The 18,913-nt window shown below is 41.8% G+C and overlaps 2 protein-coding genes across 5 annotated transcripts in view; both read right to left on the bottom strand.

Moving 5' to 3' along the window:
* The window catches only part of DIAPH1 (diaphanous related formin 1), a 90,421-nt gene extending 79,799 nt beyond the window's left edge, over positions 1-10,622 (bottom strand). The window contains exon 1 of the mRNA XM_074212750.1: positions 10,424-10,622. Within this exon, the coding sequence (XP_074068851.1) occupies positions 10,424-10,561 (138 nt within the window). The 5' untranslated portion in view covers positions 10,562-10,622. The remainder of the gene's footprint in view (positions 1-10,423) is intronic.
* A 708-nt stretch (positions 10,623-11,330) lies between these two features.
* HDAC3 (histone deacetylase 3) lies at positions 11,331-18,833 on the bottom strand. Of its 4 annotated transcripts, XM_074212747.1 has the most exons (15): positions 18,711-18,780; positions 18,415-18,497; positions 16,951-17,093; positions 15,923-16,004; positions 15,737-15,793; positions 15,568-15,623; positions 14,992-15,125; positions 14,706-14,786; positions 14,453-14,526; positions 14,186-14,250; positions 13,534-13,623; positions 13,370-13,428; positions 12,980-13,059; positions 12,400-12,557; positions 11,331-11,992 (listed from the first exon to the last, which is right to left on the bottom strand). In XM_074212747.1, exons 1-15 carry the CDS (start codon positions 18,763-18,765, stop codon positions 11,923-11,925), a joined length of 1,287 nt encoding a protein of 428 aa, XP_074068848.1. In that variant the 5' UTR covers positions 18,766-18,780; the 3' UTR covers positions 11,331-11,922. The 4 variants fall into 4 exon arrangements, with proteins under 4 accessions (XP_074068848.1, XP_074068845.1, XP_074068846.1 ...); XM_074212744.1 differs by lacking the exon at positions 18,415-18,497 and having other exon boundaries at positions 18,711-18,833; XM_074212745.1 differs by lacking the exons at positions 15,568-15,623; positions 16,951-17,093; positions 18,415-18,497; positions 18,711-18,780.
* Positions 18,834-18,913: the final 80 nt, after the last annotated feature.

The raw sequence follows: 18,913 nt of genomic DNA, 5'->3' as shown, positions 1-18,913 counted from the left end.
CCTTCCTTTTTTGAGGTCTCTTTTTTCAGTGCCTTAGCTTAGAGAAACTGGGATCGCTACTTTGAAAAAGGGGTGTTGGTCCACTCTCTTGAAAATATAGTCAGTAACTCAGGAATGCTGTTTCTCAATCTCTATAGCAACTGTCTTCTCCTCCCAAGTTGTGATGTAAGTTGCAGGTCTGACTGCCCTTACTGAAGGGTGGGCACTTGTGACACACCCAGGGCCTGGTAGACAGGAAGTTCCTTCAGTTGCTGTTGCTTTTTCATGTATCCAGGAAGCACTAGGGACACCCTGCTCTTAGTCAGGACTTACCGCTAACCCAATTTTAAAGTCTGTCCACATTAATTTCTCTTTCTCTTTTTTTTAAAGTGAAGATCCTTTTCCATTTTTCTATCATAAAATAAACTCTTAAAAATTCACAACTCAATATTCTGCCTGTTGAAACTAACAATCTGGCTAATCATAAAATTACAATTCTTCTTAACAGGCCCAACTAAACATTTTGAAAAATGACTGATTAAAAAAAAAAGGCTGACCTTTTATATAGTCAGACTAAGATTTTACTGGGAGGACATTCAGAAGTGAAACACAAAAAGTTTAATGACCTAGAATTATGTTATAATTGAGTTATAATGTGATTTATCTGGTACTTTCAATAACTAAACATCTTGGACTGAATTGGACTGAACACAAACCAGTGTTATACAGACTTCTAAACTATAGTAGATCATGCTCCAAAGAACTTCTAGTTTATCAAAGCAGCCATGGATTCCTAAAGTTGCCCAAGAGAAGAGGTTGCCTCACTGAAGAACTAAGCTCGCCAACTCTGAAACTCTTCAACAGAGCCTATTTAACTGTTAAGAGATGCTATATAGGTACTTCCTATAAATAGTGACAGACTGGATTATAAAACTTTTCAGGTCCTTCTAATTCTTATATTGTCACCATTTTCTTTTTCAGCTCTGCTAATATTAAATGCATATGATCAGGCAGAAAATAATTTTAAAGTATTAACCAATTTTGGGGGCAGCTAGGTGGTGCAATGGATAGAGCACCGGGCCTGGAGTCAGGAGGACCTGAGTTCAAAGCCAGTCTCAGACACTTAATAATTAACTAGTGTGACCTTGGACAAGTCACTTGACCCCACTGCCTTGCAAAAAAAACTAAAAAAAAGTATTAACCAATTTCCCTTACCAAAATGTCAACAAACTCTCAATAGTTTCAATCACACTACCTGTGAAACAAGAGAAGTTAAATATACATAAAGAAACCTTCCAAGGGTTTGCTGGAGAATTATGACAATGATCCATAGGAAAAATGGAAAATTTGGACTAGAGAATGATAGGCATGTAAACTACAGCTCCTCTTTCTGATATCAGTCTAATGTCTGCTTCGTGCTTGATAGTCACATCCCACAGAGGCTTCTCACCACTTCTTCTTGTGGTTTCAATCACAGGAAACAGACGTCACCCATGAGCCTAGAAGTAACTAACGAAATAAGCCATGGCGGATGCAAAAAGCTGCCAACTAAAGCCAACTCCCACTTTCTCTAAACAGTGGTGCTAAGAAATCACCACAGACCACCTTACCAAGGGAATCCTTCAAAGTCTACTTAAAGCTAAAAATTTTGCATACTTTTTTCATTTGGCTAAAAGAGTGTTAACATACTAATTTTAAGTTATTTTAATAGCCAGAAGAAAATCCAAGTTTAGTAATGAGTAGACCCTTTTGTATCAGGAAAATTACTACCCTTAACCCTCCCATGGTCCCACCCTTGCCCTTCCAACTCTTAACATTAAAAGGATTAGGCACATCCAGTCATGCAATAATACTAAAATTTCACTTTGAAACAAAGATTTTCATCCTGTCTACCTTTCAGATTAAAAAAATGTACTGCATCAATCTGTCCTTTGAGGGACAGACTAGAGGTAACAACATGGAACCAGAAAATGATTCTAGTTTTGGTTCTGTCACTGATGATATGTGACCTTGAACAAGTCACTTCCTCTGAGCCCCAGTTTCTTCATCTATAATATATAGACATTCAGCTAATTCATCTTTAAAATACATAGTTTCTTCATGTTTCTACTTCTAATAATTGCATTTAACTATCACAGGGTCAAGATTAGATTGGAGAGATAAAGATTTATTTTTCTAAATCTGAAATAGCCTTGAAATACCTGATGAAAACACAAGAGAGAAGATTAAGTAGCCCTAATATCTTCACTTTGATAGCAGAGCTGTTTCCCTGGAATTCTATCTCTAAAATAAATATATTTACATTCTCAGGCTTCTCACTACCTATCTAAAAGCAGAAAATCACCATTATATATTCCAATCTGGTAGACCAAAATGAAAGGAGAGAAAATGGAAGACATATATATTCATTACCAATGTTCTTTTACTCTTGCTTTCTATAAGAATTTCGAAAGGTTCAAGTATTCTCCAGTCAACTCAGGAACTTCCATCAATTGGTTTTACCTCACCTTTATAACCTTGAAAGAAAAGGAAAACAGTCCATTTTGGCTGAAATGAAGAGTGCTAGAATTCAAGACTCAAGACTATTTGTACAGTGTACAGACCACAGTGCTAGGTACTGTGGAAGTTGCAAAGCTTAGGTAAGTCCTTGCCCTAAGGTGTACAGCCTGGTAGAATATAACACAAATAAATAACAATATACAAACTGGAAATAGAAATAAATAACAAACTGGAAATAGTATACAGAAAAAGAGGCCTAAATGTGGAGTCAGGCGGACTAGGATATAATAAAATCCCATAGCCTCTTTGGGTTTCAGTTTCCTTACCTTTAAAGTAACATTATCTCTGAGACCCTTTCAGCTCTAATAAAATTATATGATGCTAAAAAAAATTACCTCCCTTAATATACTGAAGTTTTCCTTCTATCACATGAATCTTTCCTTCTCCAAACTACAGCATTTATAGTCAATACCAAACAATTGTATTTCATGAAGTGATCCTGCCTCATATTGCTGTTTCTTGATTAGTAAAGAGATTATGAGCCCCTTGAAGTCGGATTCCAAAACATCAGTACCTGGAACGGTATCATTACCATAAATACTTTTGGATTTGACTGAATGAACATAATAGAAGTCACTTGCCTTACTGATTATCAATGACAGATAGAGGAATAACAAAATCATGGGGCATACTGCATTAAGAAGGGCAAGAGAAACTTCAGATTCTCTATCACTATCATTCTTCTACAGACCAGATCCTGATGAAGCAGAAGATTTTTATAAGATTTCTTGCAGAAATCATTTAATGATTAACAAGTATACCAATGAAAATGAAAACCACATTTTAGAAGTCTCTTTATTCAAAAAGGGATCTAAAGTTATAAAGCTATCACCCACCCCTTTAGTCTCTCAGAAAAGTTCTGAGGCCCTAAGTAGGATTCTATCAAAGAATTCACTTGGAAGAACTGTCAAAAGGATAAACCCACAAATGTTCAAAGTTTCTACTTCCCCTCCACCACAACAACACTTGCAGTTCCATGTAATTTCCACAGCAAAATTCCTAACAGGTGACACAGTTTCATTTACACAAGAGACTGTGTTGCACTCAAAAACTATTCACTTACCTTTCTGATGACCTGTGAATCAAGAAAAAGAACAAGTTGCTTGGATTTAATGCAATACACAGTTTCCTCCTGCATGTCTAAGAGATAAATAAGATTAGGTTAACTTTTGGAAACTTTTCCTAGTTTTTTTTTTGGGGGGGGAGAAAGGCAGATAAACCTTTACCAATACAATCTTTACACAGACCAATGACGTTACAAATCAAGATTTTTCATACTCAAAAACCTGTCAGGGCAAACTATCTCTGACAGAATCCTGAAATAGTCCTTAATATCAAGGAAATCACTTTTTTTCAGTCTCAGATAATCTTCTAACATGTAAATGCCAAAACACTTATATTCTACCTTGATAAGAATTTCTTCACGGGGAGTTAGTTTCTCATAATAACAAGTCTGGTTAAAAAACAAAGTTACTGAGACAAGCAACAAAGTAGTAGTTCGTTTAATCTTTTCTCTATCATTCTCTCTTACTGTTGGTATCTGTTGCTTTTCTATAATTTACTTCTACTATTCCACATGGGGGGGGGTGTTAAAGGGAGAAGAGTGGTAATTAAAGCAAATTACAATTAACCAACAGTGCTTAGATTTTGCTTCTAGAATAGATACTAACTTACTAACTCAAAATAAGTCAGAAATATTACTTTATATCCATCAAATTATCAAGGATGATAAGAATAAAAAGAAATGTGGGAAGATAAGTAAAGGTGATTAAAGAAAAAAACAGAAGTACCTTATATTTACTAACTATAACTATATAAAGATCATTAAATAGCAACAAAATTCAGACTTGACGACTTTGTTACTACCTTGTTACATAAATACAATTTGTTGATTTCAACAATAGGAATAAATAACATGAAAAAGGTACAAATACTTTTAGTTTAGTAGTTGGGTTTTTAAGTTTTCCTGTTCTTGTTCATACACTTTAACATATAGGGAGACTGAAATTAAATTTTAAAAATAGAATATGAGCTACTATTACCATTATATTTACATACAATTTGGTTTGGGGTTTTTTTAGGTTTTTTGCACCACACAGCTAGATAATTAAGTGTCTGAGGCAGAATTTGAACTCAGGTTCTCCTGACTCCAGGGCCAGGGCTCTATTCATTGCGGCACCTAGCCGCCTCATATTTACATACAATTTGCAACTCTTTTCCCTCTGATATTTTCACCCAGAAACAAAGGTTGCAGGTAGAATTCTGTTAAGTATCCTGGGCTAGGCCTTAACAAACTTCATTAATCATTAAGAGTCTTTCCCCCAATTATAGCAATATATTGCATTACTCAAAAACTACAGTTAATCAAAATCAACTGGAATCTAAATATTGTTTTCTGATAATTTTTTTTTAATTTTTAAAAATTGTTCTTTAATGCTTAAATTTGTGTGTTTACAAAAGAAAGGCAGAGGAAGAGATACAAAAGATTTTCAAGTGGTTAAAGGAGTGAATTTCTATTTAGGTCTTTCTTTTAAATTTCAAGCTAAGACTTAAGCACCTTGGTACAAGAAGCAAGATCTATACTTCTGTTTCCCAGACTTGGAAGTTCATTTGGCTCTAACAAGCCCAAGAAGTGTAGGGACAAAGAAGGAAGAAAAGTATCTGGGCATAGTTGGAGCAATGTTGACTTGTTTCCAACTCCCTTCATCCTACCTGGTGGCAAGCATCCAGTAGCCTTGTTAAAAAGGGTTAGGGTAACTTTTTAAAAACTTTACAAAGCTTTTTTCTGGACATGTATGGTGAGTACTGAAATATAAGACCTCCTCATATCAGAAGGCACACTCTCAAAGAAGTATTTTCAAGGTAGAAAATAGTTGGGTAAAGGTAGTTAAGTAGAGAGGAAATTAAGTGGGGAAAATATATTTATAAAAATACTTAAATATGAAATTTACTTTAGCAAAAAGAAATGGAGAAGAAAAATGATTTTTCTTCATTAAAAATTAAATTAAAAAAAGGACTGGGGAAACCCTAGCATTTTAGAAAGTCATGCATTATTTGTCAATTAAATTACAGATAATTCTTGAATATTAGAATGTTAAATCCTTATCCTCTATTCCCTTTATTATCCTCTTGCACATGAGATTTAAACTTGTTCCTAATTATATCTAGAATTACCATGTATCTACTAAATTGCACCTGTGTTTCACTGCAGGTAAAATGATCTCTTAAGTATAATGTGCAATATCTATTTGTAAAGTGCAGCAGGGCCCTTGGGTTAACAAAAATTTATCATTTTAGCACAAAGAAAGGAAAACATCTCATATGACGCATAGGGTCAACATAAAAGTTTAATCATTTTCTCATTTTTATTATGTCTTTTTGTTTTTTGTTTTAAGTTACAGCAGATCTTTATAAGAGTATCTACATATAATGACAATTCTCTTTTGGCATGGAATTTAATTCTGGTTGCACTATCAGCTTCAGTACATATTGGGTGAAAGAGGATTTCCTTTGAGGCTAGTCTAAATGTACCAGTCATTGTCACTAAGCAACCTGTAGGATGTCTTTATAGACACAGCTAGAAGGGAGCAATTTTCAGATCATTTCAAAATCTGAAATATCACAATCACATTCTTGCACTTTACCCTTCATCCCAGGTATAAAAATCTTTGTATTTAGAGGCAGCTAGGTGGTACAGTGGATAAAGCACCAGCCCTGTAGTCAGGAGTACCTGGGTTCAAATCCAGTCTCAGACACTTAACAATTACCTAACCGTGTGGCCTTGGGCAAGCCACTTAACCCCATTTGCCTTGCAAAAAAAAAAATCTTTGTATTTAGCATCACTTCTAAAAGACACCAATTGCACAAAACTCTTGGTTGGCCTTCTCTGAATTTCTCAATCACAGCTATTATTGTCTTTAAAGGCAATGAGTATTTTGCACAAAAGTTTAAGACTGTAACCTATTTCCTCTTTATAGCCTTTGTATTGATTATTCTTGATCTCTCTCAAAAATCTTTACATAAGTTATTCCCTAATATGATTTCACTGTAATAAAAAAAAATAAAAAGAGGAAGGAAGGGACAAGAGAGGGCATTTATAACCCCCATGTCTCAAGATGCTTCAAATTAAAGATAGAAGATTCCTGTGGCCTCCTCTTCTATTCCTTCTCATTTAAAGTTATATCTTCTAGAATAAATAAATCTATAAAAGAAGTAACTTTAGGGGGGCACAAAAGTATAGCATTTTCTCATTGACTTTTCTTTTTGGTTATATGTGACTATCATTAAATGTGAGGATTAAAGATTATATAGACACAATAATCTCTTACAATCATATTTTAGAAATTGTTATAAACAATCATTCTAGACTGGGACCATCAGTCTCATTTACTACTACTGAAAGAGGAGAGACTACCAAATTTTGCTAAATGAGACTTCTATTATTTACCTGCAAGCTAAGGCTTTTTCAACTGATAGCTTAAAAAAATTGGGGAGAAGACGATCTGTCCATAAACCGGAGTGAAGTCAAACTCATTAAGAAGAGGGAGAGCCTCAAGCATCCTTTTTACAGTTGCTCATGACAACATATAGCAATAGAAATTATATAGCTACTATACAATAGCATTTTACAGTTAGTCTCCATCTCTTCTCCATACCCAGGGCACCTCAAAAGCAAAAAAGCAAATCCTCAGAATTCATCTTTAAGCTTCAATGTAGCTATTTACTTTTTTTTACCCTTACCTAAATCTGACTCCTTTCCTCCTTTCCCGAGAACCTTTTCTTCTAATCCGTGTCCCTCCTAAGATTTGTGGTCAGAACCTTCTAAAGCACTAAAAGGTATCAAACTCTTAAAGGGATTAATGACACTCTCTGAACCTGATATAAATAGTAGTCTGAGGGACTTAATCTCTATGGTTCAGGGTTTCTTCTTAAAGAGGTTCATGTTGTAGATCAAAAGAACAAACTTTAGAAAAGTCACAGAATAAGAGAAATAAATTTGAGTTTTGCTGCTCCCTCTAACTAGAAAGTTTCACTTCAGATTTATGACTGTCATTTATGACTGTCATTACTTTCTCACACAGAAACTTGATGCCACTCCTAGCCTTTAATATCTATTGAATTCACCTTTTTTCCCCCAAAGGCAATAGAAGGGGACTATAATGTTCCTTTATTTATCAGTAAAGGAAGATTTAAATAATTCTTTCCTGAAGGAAAAAAATACAATTTCCCTCACTAGATTAGACATTTCAGCAAGCTAAGGGTTAAGAACAACACCTTTAGAAGAAAGCAGGAACTTAAACTCCACCCTCTCTAAAGCAAATACAAACAACTGGGAAAGGTACAGTGGACTCCAGAGCAGAGAGTGCTAGAAGTATCTCAGCCTCAAGCAACTTACATTCAATAGATTCCAAAAATCTGTGAAACATACCAGAGCTAGGCAAATCAAAGACAAAAAAATTCCTAAGGATGACCTGGAAAGTGTAAAAGGAGCAACGATTGTAAATCAACAAATCTAGTTGGAATTCAGGAGAGGGAGGACAAACTCAATAATGCAAAGTGACACAAAAGATTTGAAGAAACTAAAGGAAATTCCAAATTAGGGGCCCAGAAACCTTTAACCCAGTCTATAAGAGGTTCAGCATCTAAATTAAAGAAACTCAGGGCCACTGTTGTATAAAACAGGGAATACTGTGAACCAATGAGAAATATTCTTTAACTTTTAAGCCCCAAACTCTGGATGAAGAAATAATAACCACTAAAAAAATAGTCAATTAGTGGCCTGCAATAATGAGGCTAATTATAAAGATCAATTGTTAAGAGGCCTAAGGGCATCTGGTTTAGCCATACAAGGGCAGAAATAGAGGAAACATTAATTTAATCCCCTCAGTAACTGCTATCACCAAATTTTACACAAGTGCTTTCTTCTTAAAAACTATGTCATTTATGTGGTAGATATATTACTGCCCTATTTTACAGCTAAACTAAAGGTGGCTTAGGTGATTTGCCTAAAATAACAGTTAATAGCAGAGTTAACATTCAAACCCAGTCACTCCAGATCTATTCCTCTTTCCATTATGCCAGCTGCCCCAATACATTTCCCAAGAGCCTTGGTTAGAAAGTAGTATTTCCTTGCAGTTCATTATTTTATACAGCTTTCTTGCCGATTTTGTGAGAAAATTACTTCAACTGTTTGGGAAAAGGGAGAGAAGAGAAGGAAAAAAAGTTACAAGCAATTGATTCCATCAGAAGGAAAGATTGTAACAGGATTATCATCTTGAAGAAGTGAATATATGATTACCACTAGTGAGCGATTATTTTTTTTTAGGTTTTTTGCAAGGCAAATGGGGTTAAGTGGCTTGCCCAAGGCCACATGGCTAGGTAATTATTAATTGTCTGAGGTCGAATTTGAATTCTTGTCCTCCTGACTCCAGGGCCCATGCTCTATCCACTGAACCACCTAGACACCCCATAGTGAGGAATTATTAAGATCTTGTACTCAAGTTAACTCTCTTTATGGATCTATGGACAATGTGTTCTATACTTTACTGCATGTTAAGAGAATAATAGTGCCCAGGAAAAAAGACAGTGGATTGGAGATTTAGTGTATAGACAAGGGATGAACATCAAGATAGAACCTGATAAGTAAAAGTTTACATGGGTATGTTTTTCTTCAGACAGGATAAAAAATAATTTTCACAAAAAGAAAGCTATACTCAAAATGGACAAGAGTAAGACTGTCAATAGCAGTAAGTGGATGAGGAGGTAGAAGACAGGTTGAAGTGATGGATACGATAGAAAATGTATAAAACACAGTTACATTATTCACAAATTTCTTGGACTTTACCTCTCCACTTAAAGAGGTTAAGAGTATTACCGTAGGAAAAGAGACCAAAGACCCAAGGCAGTGATATTAAGACAAAGAAAAACTCTAAGAGGGAAGAAATATTGGAAGGTCAGAGTAATAACATGACTGAGGGACATCTATAATTGACAAGAGTTTATTTCTTTAAATGCAAGGACAAATTTCTGAGAGGTCACATGTCAGGTAACATTCCTGAGAGGGAGCCATTATCAGATGACACTGGACTAAGGGCCTACAAAATTTTATTGGATGGAAAGTTAACAAGTTAAAAAAGCTAAATTTGACCAGGAAATGAGGGAGAGGGGGAATGAGAGACTTAGAAAATGAACCCAGGAAAGTACCTGGAGAAAGGGGGCTGGGCCAAGGAAGGAGGAACTTCAATGTTAACAGAGGGAAAAAAAAAAGGAAGTTGGGGAGTGAGTGATAGGAGAAGGCAGGAATTAAAAGGTGAGAGAGCAAAAGGGAACAGTTCAGTAAGGGTTACGGGGGAAAAGATCCGAAAGGAAACATCGGAAAAACAGCAAGAGCGGCCGAAGGAGCCGCACGGGAGCCGGGAAGGTGGCCGCCTGAGGGCTCCCAAGGTGGGGAAGAGAAGGAGCTGGCGAGGAGGATGGAAAGGCTCCGGCACTGGCGAGCACGTAGTGACTCCCGGGAGCCGGGGCTCCAGCCTTTCAGATTCGCCAGGTAGGGGTGGGCGGAGAGAGGGGCTGCGGGGATCCGGTCTGGTGAGGGCGGGCCGGGGGAAAGAGCCTGGGCGGCCAGGTGGCCGGGCTGGGGAGAGCAGAGCGGGTGAGGGGGCAGCGGGGGCCGGAGGAGGGATGGGGGAGCCAGGAGCGCTCGGGAGGGGTTTTGGGGGGCGAGGAGGGTGGCCAGGAGCGCTCGGATCTGGAGAGCAGGAGGGGTAAGAGGGCCAGTGGGGGCTGGCCAGGAGAGCGGGGCAGGCGGCGGGGGCGGCTCCCGGCCGTTGGCCCGGGGCCGGGGCCGGGCCGGGGCGGTGGGTGAGTGGGTGGGTGGGACACTCACGAATTTCTTGGATTTGCCGCCGTCGCCGCCGCCGCCGCCGCCGCCGCCGCCGGCCGCGGGCGGCTCCTCCGGGCTCCGGCCCTTCTTCTTGTCCCGGGTCCCGCGGCCCTGGCCCTGGCCCCCTCCGGGTGGCTCCATGTCTAGCCCCTCGGCTCGGCTCGGCTCGGCGCGCCGCCCGTCCGCCCGCTGCCTCCTCGCCGCCCGCCCGCGCGCCGCCGCCGCCCAGCGCCTCTCAGGCCCCCGCCTTCCCCAGCCTCATTAGCATGCGGAGCTGCGCGCGCCTCATGAATATCAAGCAGAGCGCGCCCCGAGCGCGGAGCCTCCCCCACTTCCGCACACTTCCGCGCGGTGCCTACCAACTTAGCGCCCGACCTGGGGGGGCGACCGTTTCAGCGCTCTACCTGCCCGATGGGCCCAACCACTACGCCCGATTTAGTGGGGAAGAAGTTGGGAGTCTAGAATCCGGAAAGGCGCCATCTGCCGGGCCTCCTGAGGAAACGCAAGCTCTCTTTAGCCCTCCACGTTCTGGGCACTGGCGTGAGGAACCTGAGGGACGTCACGGGGCTCAGCGGGGGCTGTCGGTGGGGCTTCCCGGCCCCGCTTCTAGCCAGTCAGCATGGCATGCGACAGGCAAACCCATCCATAGACTTGTGGCTGGGCTCCCCGCCCTGTGTCACAAACCCAACCTCACCACTGGGGTTGGCCTTAGAGTCCAAGTTCATGGACAGCCCAGGCCCACTGTCCTGAGCTAAAGTCCTGGGAAAGGCCCAAAAGAAGTAGAGAGCAAACCCTCATCTAAACCCCAGGCACAGTGACTCCACTCTCAACTCCTCTCCTACCCCCATATTTCCAATAAGGCACAAGGAGCACTTGAAGGAAATATCAAATTCATAGGAAGAAAGCAGTATATAAGAAAAATACTGACTCAATTTATTGGATAAAAACAATGGTAAAATGAACATAAAATATGAAAAGGTGGAACACAAACCCCTCTCTACTTCTTCTTTTCCCAAACAAAAGGGACTCAAGGTAGGAAACAATTGGCAACCCTCCCCTGGTCCCTTTCTAATCTCAAATTAAAATGTAAGATGGGGCACAGTATAGCTGGAAATAAAAAGGTACCTTCAGTATCATCCACTCCTCATCTAAAAATACCTTTGTCAAGAGGAGACAGGGGTCTGGAAATTAGGAGACTGACCCCCAGGGATAACGTGACCTCTCTGATTTGCCTAGGGGAGCTGACTTTATAACCCCAAGTCAGAACTAGAACAGTTTTCCATCACCCTGTCCATCAATTACCACCTCTGACTTGAGAGGGAGGAGACCGGAGCAAGGGTGGTTAGGTTCTGGGACCAGTAGCAGTCTTTGGACCCTTTCCCCACAAAGTGGATGCAAAGTCCCAGAGATGGAGAAAGTCACACAAGCAAAGGTCACTCTTCTAGCCACCTTCCCAGTCCTGAAGTGAGAGGTCACCCTCTGTGGAACAGTCTCTCCAAGCTTCAAATCTCTACATCACTTTCCTTATCGTTGTCATGGTCTCCATCATAGAACTCGTTGGAAGCCTCTGGCCTGGAAGATTGGAAGAGAGATCAGTACTATCAATTAATCAACTAGCATTTATTAAACACCTAGACAGAGGACAGAAGGCAGAAGAAAAAAGGAAAGGGCTAGGGAAGCAAACAAAAGGTGGTAACAGCAGGCTTCAGTGTCTAGATTCCTAAATCTTCTCAAGGTTTAGCCACTTTCTGGCTTTGCCAAAGCAACATTCTCCTTGGAACCCTTCCACCAAGGCTGTTGTAGCCTTTTACACCACCCACAAAGTACTCCAGAGTTCTCCAGGTATTCCTCTTTCCCCTTCGTTTGCCCCAAGCACATCAGAGAGGGGAAAAAAAAACACCCTTCTAAAGCTGTATTCCAGTCCTGTTGGTATATTTTTTTAAGCCTTCCTCAATGGCTATTCTCTTCTCACCCCATACCTGGTATAATTTTCTTCAGGGCCCCTTTCTTCAGCATCAGCTTCATCAGTTCTGTCATAGGTCAGCAGATCAGATGGCACATCATGAATCTGGACACTGGGTGCATGATTCAACATTTTCAGATTCTCAAAGATGGTCTGCCGGATCTGGTCAAGGTACTAGGCACGAAGAAGGCAGGCAGAAGGGAACAGGTTATTTCTCGTCCATTCCCAAAGCATAACCGTTCCCACCCTCACTCTGGAGTATTAATTCCACAAGAATCTTTTCTAGTCAAGGACATACCAGTTGAGAGATATCAACAACTAACATTACAGCCTTTGATTATCATAATCCCTATCAGAGCAACTCGGGTTCTATTAGCAGGACTACCCTGGAACTTCCTTTGCTAGTTTGTTTCTGTTAATCTCTTGTCCTGAAAGTCCTGGTCAAACCCTTACGACTGTGCCCCCCACAACAACTGCTCCCCAATCAAGCAAACAGGAAGTAAGTCCCCCATATCACAACTTGATACCCTTTACTTCCCTGTCCCTTCTCCACACCCACTTCCTATCAGCCATTCCCATTTCTCTGGGCCACTGACCTGGCGTGAATTTTGGTTTTCAATGCGTGTGCTGACATCTGGATGCAATGTGAAGTCTGGGGCAAAGTACTCAAAATATTCTTTTTCGGGGGGAGAAGAAAAAAAACAAATCAGAGCAAAGAGTAAGAAAGTTCAGTACTGGCTGGGAATCAGGGTTCCTGAGTCTCATCTCTTAGACTCCATAGGAAGAAGGGCCAGGACTTTGACCCTCCCTGCAATTCAGTGATTCAGTATCAGAAAAAAATTAACAACACTAGAGAAGAACTCAGCTCTGGCTATTTAAATCAAATTATTCTTTCATCCTTATCCCGAGTCTTCCCCAAAGGAAGGGTCCCAAGGAAAGATTTGTAGAAAATGGAGTGGGGGAGAGGTGGGAGAGGGTTGTCTCACCACTATATGGTAGCTCCTCACTGATAGCTTCTTCTACCAATAGTGATGTCTCATATGTCCTGAAACAAGGGGAAGGAAAGAACTGAACAAGAAAGTTCTAGGCCCATTAGGCAACCTTCAATGAACCCACAGACTCATGAGGATAGAAGAGGGGCTGAACTCACCAGCATCGGGCAACATTTCGCACAGTGTAGCCACCACCACCCAGTACCAGCAATGGGATGTTAAAGCTCTTGACATATTCGACACACTCCCTATTGGGGACCAAGAAATGTCAGCAGTTGAACTAGCTATCCCTTTTCCATCTTCCTAGTCACTTACTTTAGCTCTCCCAACATCCAAGAGCTCCCCATCAATTCCAATCAGACCAAGAATCCAGGTTGTTTATGACATTTTCTTCTCATATCTCAAAGTCATATAAGAATGAAGGACATTAATGGACAGGTCATGTACTCCACTGGCTACTAGACAGTGGAAGAATTTGGGCAAGGGCCCCTACACTGTTGGGTGAACTCCTGTGAGGAATATATGGGAGCACATGAAGAAGAATCTCACACAATAGGCAAGCACAGATGAAGGGAATACCTTCTTTAATGAGATCACAGATTCATTGGTTCTGTGTATATCCTTCTCTTAGTTCTTTTATCTCCACAAGAAAAGGCCAGGACCCCGCCCCTATACTTACGTGTGTGTGTGAGTGTGTGTGTGTGTGTGTGTGTGTGTGTGTGTGTGTGTGTGTGTGTATGGTACTTCTGCCCAACCCCCAAGGGGTTTCTGAAGGATGTCCAGGACAGTATGTAAAGAAGAGAGTCTCACCCATGACCTCGGATGCTAAGGTTGAAGCAGCCCAGTCGATCACAACCCAGTGAATCAGCTCCACACTGCAAAGAGCAAAATACCAGGTAGCTGTGGGACAATAAACCAACTGGGACAACATGGGTGATCATCTACTCTATATTGCTTCCCAAAATTAAGAACTGTCACCCTCCATTGCATGTTCCACAGAGATCAGGAACTAACTCTCCCCCCCCAATTCTTCATTCTCCCTCCCCCACACAGTGAGACATTCAAACTGCTGGCTACCTGTAACACAATGCATGTAGGTTGGTAAAAATCCACCACTTGGTTGATGACAGGCTGGAAGAGGTGCTTGTAACCTGGTGTGGTAAGAGGTAAACAACTAGCACCCCAAGGAGGAGTACTGAATTCAGACACAGGGAAAAGGGGCTTCAGGGAACCAGCTACCCAATTACATACAGGGCAACAGAGCACAAGAAAACAATCAGCAGACAGTGAAGAAAAAAACAAGCAACCAGACAAATAGGTAATCCTTTACTCTGGTCATCGATGCCATCTCGCAGGGGCACATTGAGACAGTAGTATCGTCCACTTTCTGCTCCAACTTCATACATATCACCTGTAAGGGAAAGGTAGCTTCAGGGTAACTTGCTGGGAAAATATTACAAATCTGGATTTTTGACCTCACACATAGCCCCTGTGCTCCCAACAACTATTCAACCCTTTCAATTTCTTTCCTAAAGCTCCCTAGTCATCCCTGGTCCACCATTCTCTCAATCTATCTTCCCCTTCTTCCCCCAGTCTTCCCAGCCAAATTTTTCTACCTGTGCCAGGGAAGAAGTAATTGCCATATTTATGGAAAGAGACAGTCATGACTCGATCAGTAAGATAAAAGGCTTCCTGTACACCATCTCCATGGTGGATGTCAATATCAATGTACAACACACGGGGATGATACCTAGGGAAAAGGAAAACAGTTTGAGACAGATATAGATAGTCAAGAAGGAACTTCTGCCCCAATCCCACATTTACATATTTCTCCCAAATATGGAACCCTTTATGTCCATAGAACCTAATTAGTTTCCAGATTAGAGGAAACTATTCTACCTAGAGAATGTTCTCACACCCTAAGGAGGGTTGCAGGTGGGGAAAGAAAGTGGAGACTGGGACTTATATGGAGAAATAAATGTGATCAAGGTAAAAGGGAACAATTAGGGTTATTAATGTGGCAAGAAATGGATACTGTGGGACACCAATAAGAGGTAGTATGTAATGGCATTGTAAAGAAAGTGCCAAGTTGGGCCTGAGAAACCTAGTCTAAGAATTCACACTCCCTCAGAGTCCATAGAGAAAACCCATTCCCCATTATCTCACCCCATCCTCCCCTGTGAGTTCCTTACTTCAGTAGTTCCAGGATGCCGATCACAATGTCATTGACATAGCAGAAACCTGAGGCCTGTATTAGGAGAGTGACTTTGGGGAGAAGAAGCACCTCATCCCTACATCCCTCACCATATTTTGGCCCCCACCCTCAGCAACCCATGCCCATGACAACCTTAATTTCCTCACCTCAAACTTCTTAGCATGGTGCAGCCCTCCAGCCCAGTTAATGGCAATATCACAGATCTAAAGGAAAAACATCCAATCATAACCCTCCCCATACCTTAAGTATAGACAATATAAAGATGGGACAAGAGATCAGTGGTTGAGGATACCATAGTAGTGGATGAATAAGAGTGACAGGGATGTGTTTACCTTATTATTCAATTGTGTAGCTCCCTGTAGGGAAGCACCTGTGTAACGGGAACAGAACTCAAAGAGGCCTGGGAACACAGGACTGTAAGACAGAGGACATAGCTAGATCACCCAGAGTTTTGCTCCTTTCCCAAAAAATTGAACACCCCCTAGGCAATACACCTAATCCAATTCAGGTCTTCCTTTTACTTCCCAGTCTATTGATTCATGTCTTTTTTTTTTTTAGGTTTTTGCAAGGCAAATGGGGTTATAAGTGGCTTGCCCAAGGCCACACAGCTAGGTAATTATTAAGTGTCTGAGGCAAGATTTGAACTCAGGTACTCCTAACTCCAGGGCCAGTGCTCTATCCACTGCACCACCTAGCAGGCCCTGTCTTTTTGTTTTAAAAGCAAAACTATGTGTATGTATACCATATAAGTGTATATACACAGAGAGAACGTTCCTTATTTATTGCATGCCTACTATTTGAAAAAAAGACACACATAGAACAAAATGAACAATTTAAGATATATAATAATTTGGTATATAATTAGTGTCAAGTGAATGATATAGACAGAAGTGCTATAGAAATTAAGAGGAAGGAGAAATAATTAGCTTGGACTCAACAAGGAAGGCTTCATGGAGAACCTGGAACTTGAGTAAAACAATAGAATTTGAATAGGTGAAAGGACGTGAGTAAAGTTGGGGACACAGAATTTTCATGGTATATTGGGGAAAAAAAGAAAACCACTTGGGAGGTTCATGTAGGGGAGTAGCAGAAGACAAATTTGGAGAGTCAGGTTAAAAGAAAGGCTACGGACAAACCTTTAAAGTGTGGAAGTTTGTACTATTTACCCTGTATATTAGGTGTCCCCGACTTGAATATATATTCCTCAAGGTCAAAAGTGCACTTCTGTGTATCCTTTTACATTCAACACAGTGCCGTATAAAAATTCCTCACAATTCCCCTCCCTTTTTTCCTACAATTAATTCCTTACTCCAATGATCCAACACTAATCTACATCAAAGGTCCCTTAGCCATCCCTCACCAGTCATCCCCTACATTGAAGGCATTGAGACTCTTAGTAAAGCCCTGCATGTTGGTGGGGCTGACCCGCTGCAAGAAATCAATGTAATCTTCTGAATGGAAGCGGCACATATCATGCTGAGAGGCTTGGTATGGCTTGAAGACCTTAGAAGAAAGAAAACATGATGAATTTAAGCAGGATAAATTCCAAATTTGACTGTTTCAATCCCATCTCAGAGGTTCATAAGTACTCCCACCCAAGTACCCATATACAGAAATACAACCTCTTACATGAAGATATCTATGAAAGAGGCTAAAACAAAGATGCTAAGATCAATCGTTGACTATTTTAATACATTTATCCCCACCCACTTTCCTATGTTCCCCAGGTGACCCTTTCGTCCCTCCCCGACTCCTTCCTGTCTCTCTTTTCATAGTGCTGAAGACAGTTCATCTCTCTTCTCTCCCTGACCTGAATGTTTCCTTCAAGATTCCAATGTAACACCATACATGAAACTATTTTGAAAAGCACAAATCAATAAATACATATAATACATTATTATTGTTGTTGAGTTATGACTCCCCAAATTAATTAGAAACTTTCTAAATTGGAGATTATGTCTTTCCCAATAGTTAAAACACCCTAAAGCTAAATACATTCTCCTTTATGTCAAAGTACAGGACTCTGCAAATGGAAGAAAAATAAACTCAGTCTGGATAGCAAAAGACTCCAGAGAGGAGTCCCCTCTAGTAATCTTGCTCTACACAGACCTCTCCAGGGATTTACACTTAACAGTAATCCTCAAAGGGACTATCAGTGATACGTATATGCATACCATTTTAAGTTTAAATAGTTCTTCCAAAGACACGGCTGAGAGCACAGCCAGAGACAAAGTTCTCTCTGTGTGTTATTAGTTAGATTTTTGGTTGTATTTGAGGGGCATGGGGATAGTAGAGGGTACAGAGTAGCCAAGAAGCCCCTTAACTCTCAAACTTGGGAGTCCTTCTAAAACCATACAAGCCAAAACAGAAAGATGAAAGGGCTGAACTAACTCTTTGTACAGGAGCATACCCAGTGTCCTCTCATTCTGTTGGGATACTAAGATTCTGGTATCTTGTGGCAAGAAGTGGATACTGTGGAGCAGCAATGAGAGGTGGCATGGCATTGTAAGAAAAACGCTAGATTTGGAGTCAAAGGACCTTGGTTCAAGACCCGGGCTTTCTCTACAGGTTACAAACCTGTTTAACATTTGACAAGTCACTTCCCTTCTCCTGGTCTCAGTTTCCCTCTACAGGATGGAAGGCATTCACTAGGGAGATCGCCAACATCCCTCCCGCTTCCAATTCCTAGTAATCCATGTCTCAGAGGATGGGGGTCTCCCCCACTCCAGGGCCTCCACGCCTGCCCCCCGGCTGCCCCCTTGCCCTCCCGCACTGCGCCCACCCCGGGGCTCCCGGGCAGGGAGGAGGGCAGACAAACACTCACTATCATCTTCTTGTAGAGTCCATAGTGCAGCACCAGGCTGTGGGTGAGCGCCAGGCGATGGGGCTTCATGGGGTGACCGGCCCCTGGGGTGAGCGCTGGTCAGGCAGGGTGGCCGACCCGCCACCCCGCGGGGCCCAGGGTCCCCGGGAGCTGGCTCCACCCCACCCCCACCTCCCTGCCCTCCACTTGGTCGGGGCTGTTGGGGGTGGGGCGGAGGAGAGGGAACCTGCTCGCGCCCGTGGCCCCCCCTCCCCGGCCCGCACCCCCTCCCCGCCCCGGGATCTCCCCGCGCTCACCGTAGTGGAAGTTCCCCACATCCGGGTCATAGAAGTAGGCCACCGTCTTGGCCATAGTACCGGGGGACCAGGCCCCGCGCCTCCGCCCTCCAGCCCCGCCTCCAGGCCAGTGCGTCCTGCGTCATCGCGCGACGCCACGCCCCTTGCGGAATCCGAGCCGCAAAGGGAAGGGTGGAGGAGCCCGAGGCCCCGCCCCGCTCCTG

Source organism: Macrotis lagotis, chromosome 1 (assembly GCF_037893015.1).
Source record: "Macrotis lagotis isolate mMagLag1 chromosome 1, bilby.v1.9.chrom.fasta, whole genome shotgun sequence".
NCBI classification, from domain to species: domain Eukaryota; kingdom Metazoa; phylum Chordata; class Mammalia; order Peramelemorphia; family Peramelidae; genus Macrotis; species Macrotis lagotis.
Note: the sequence above shows the minus strand (reverse complement) of the source record. Positions and strands in the feature narration are given on the sequence as shown.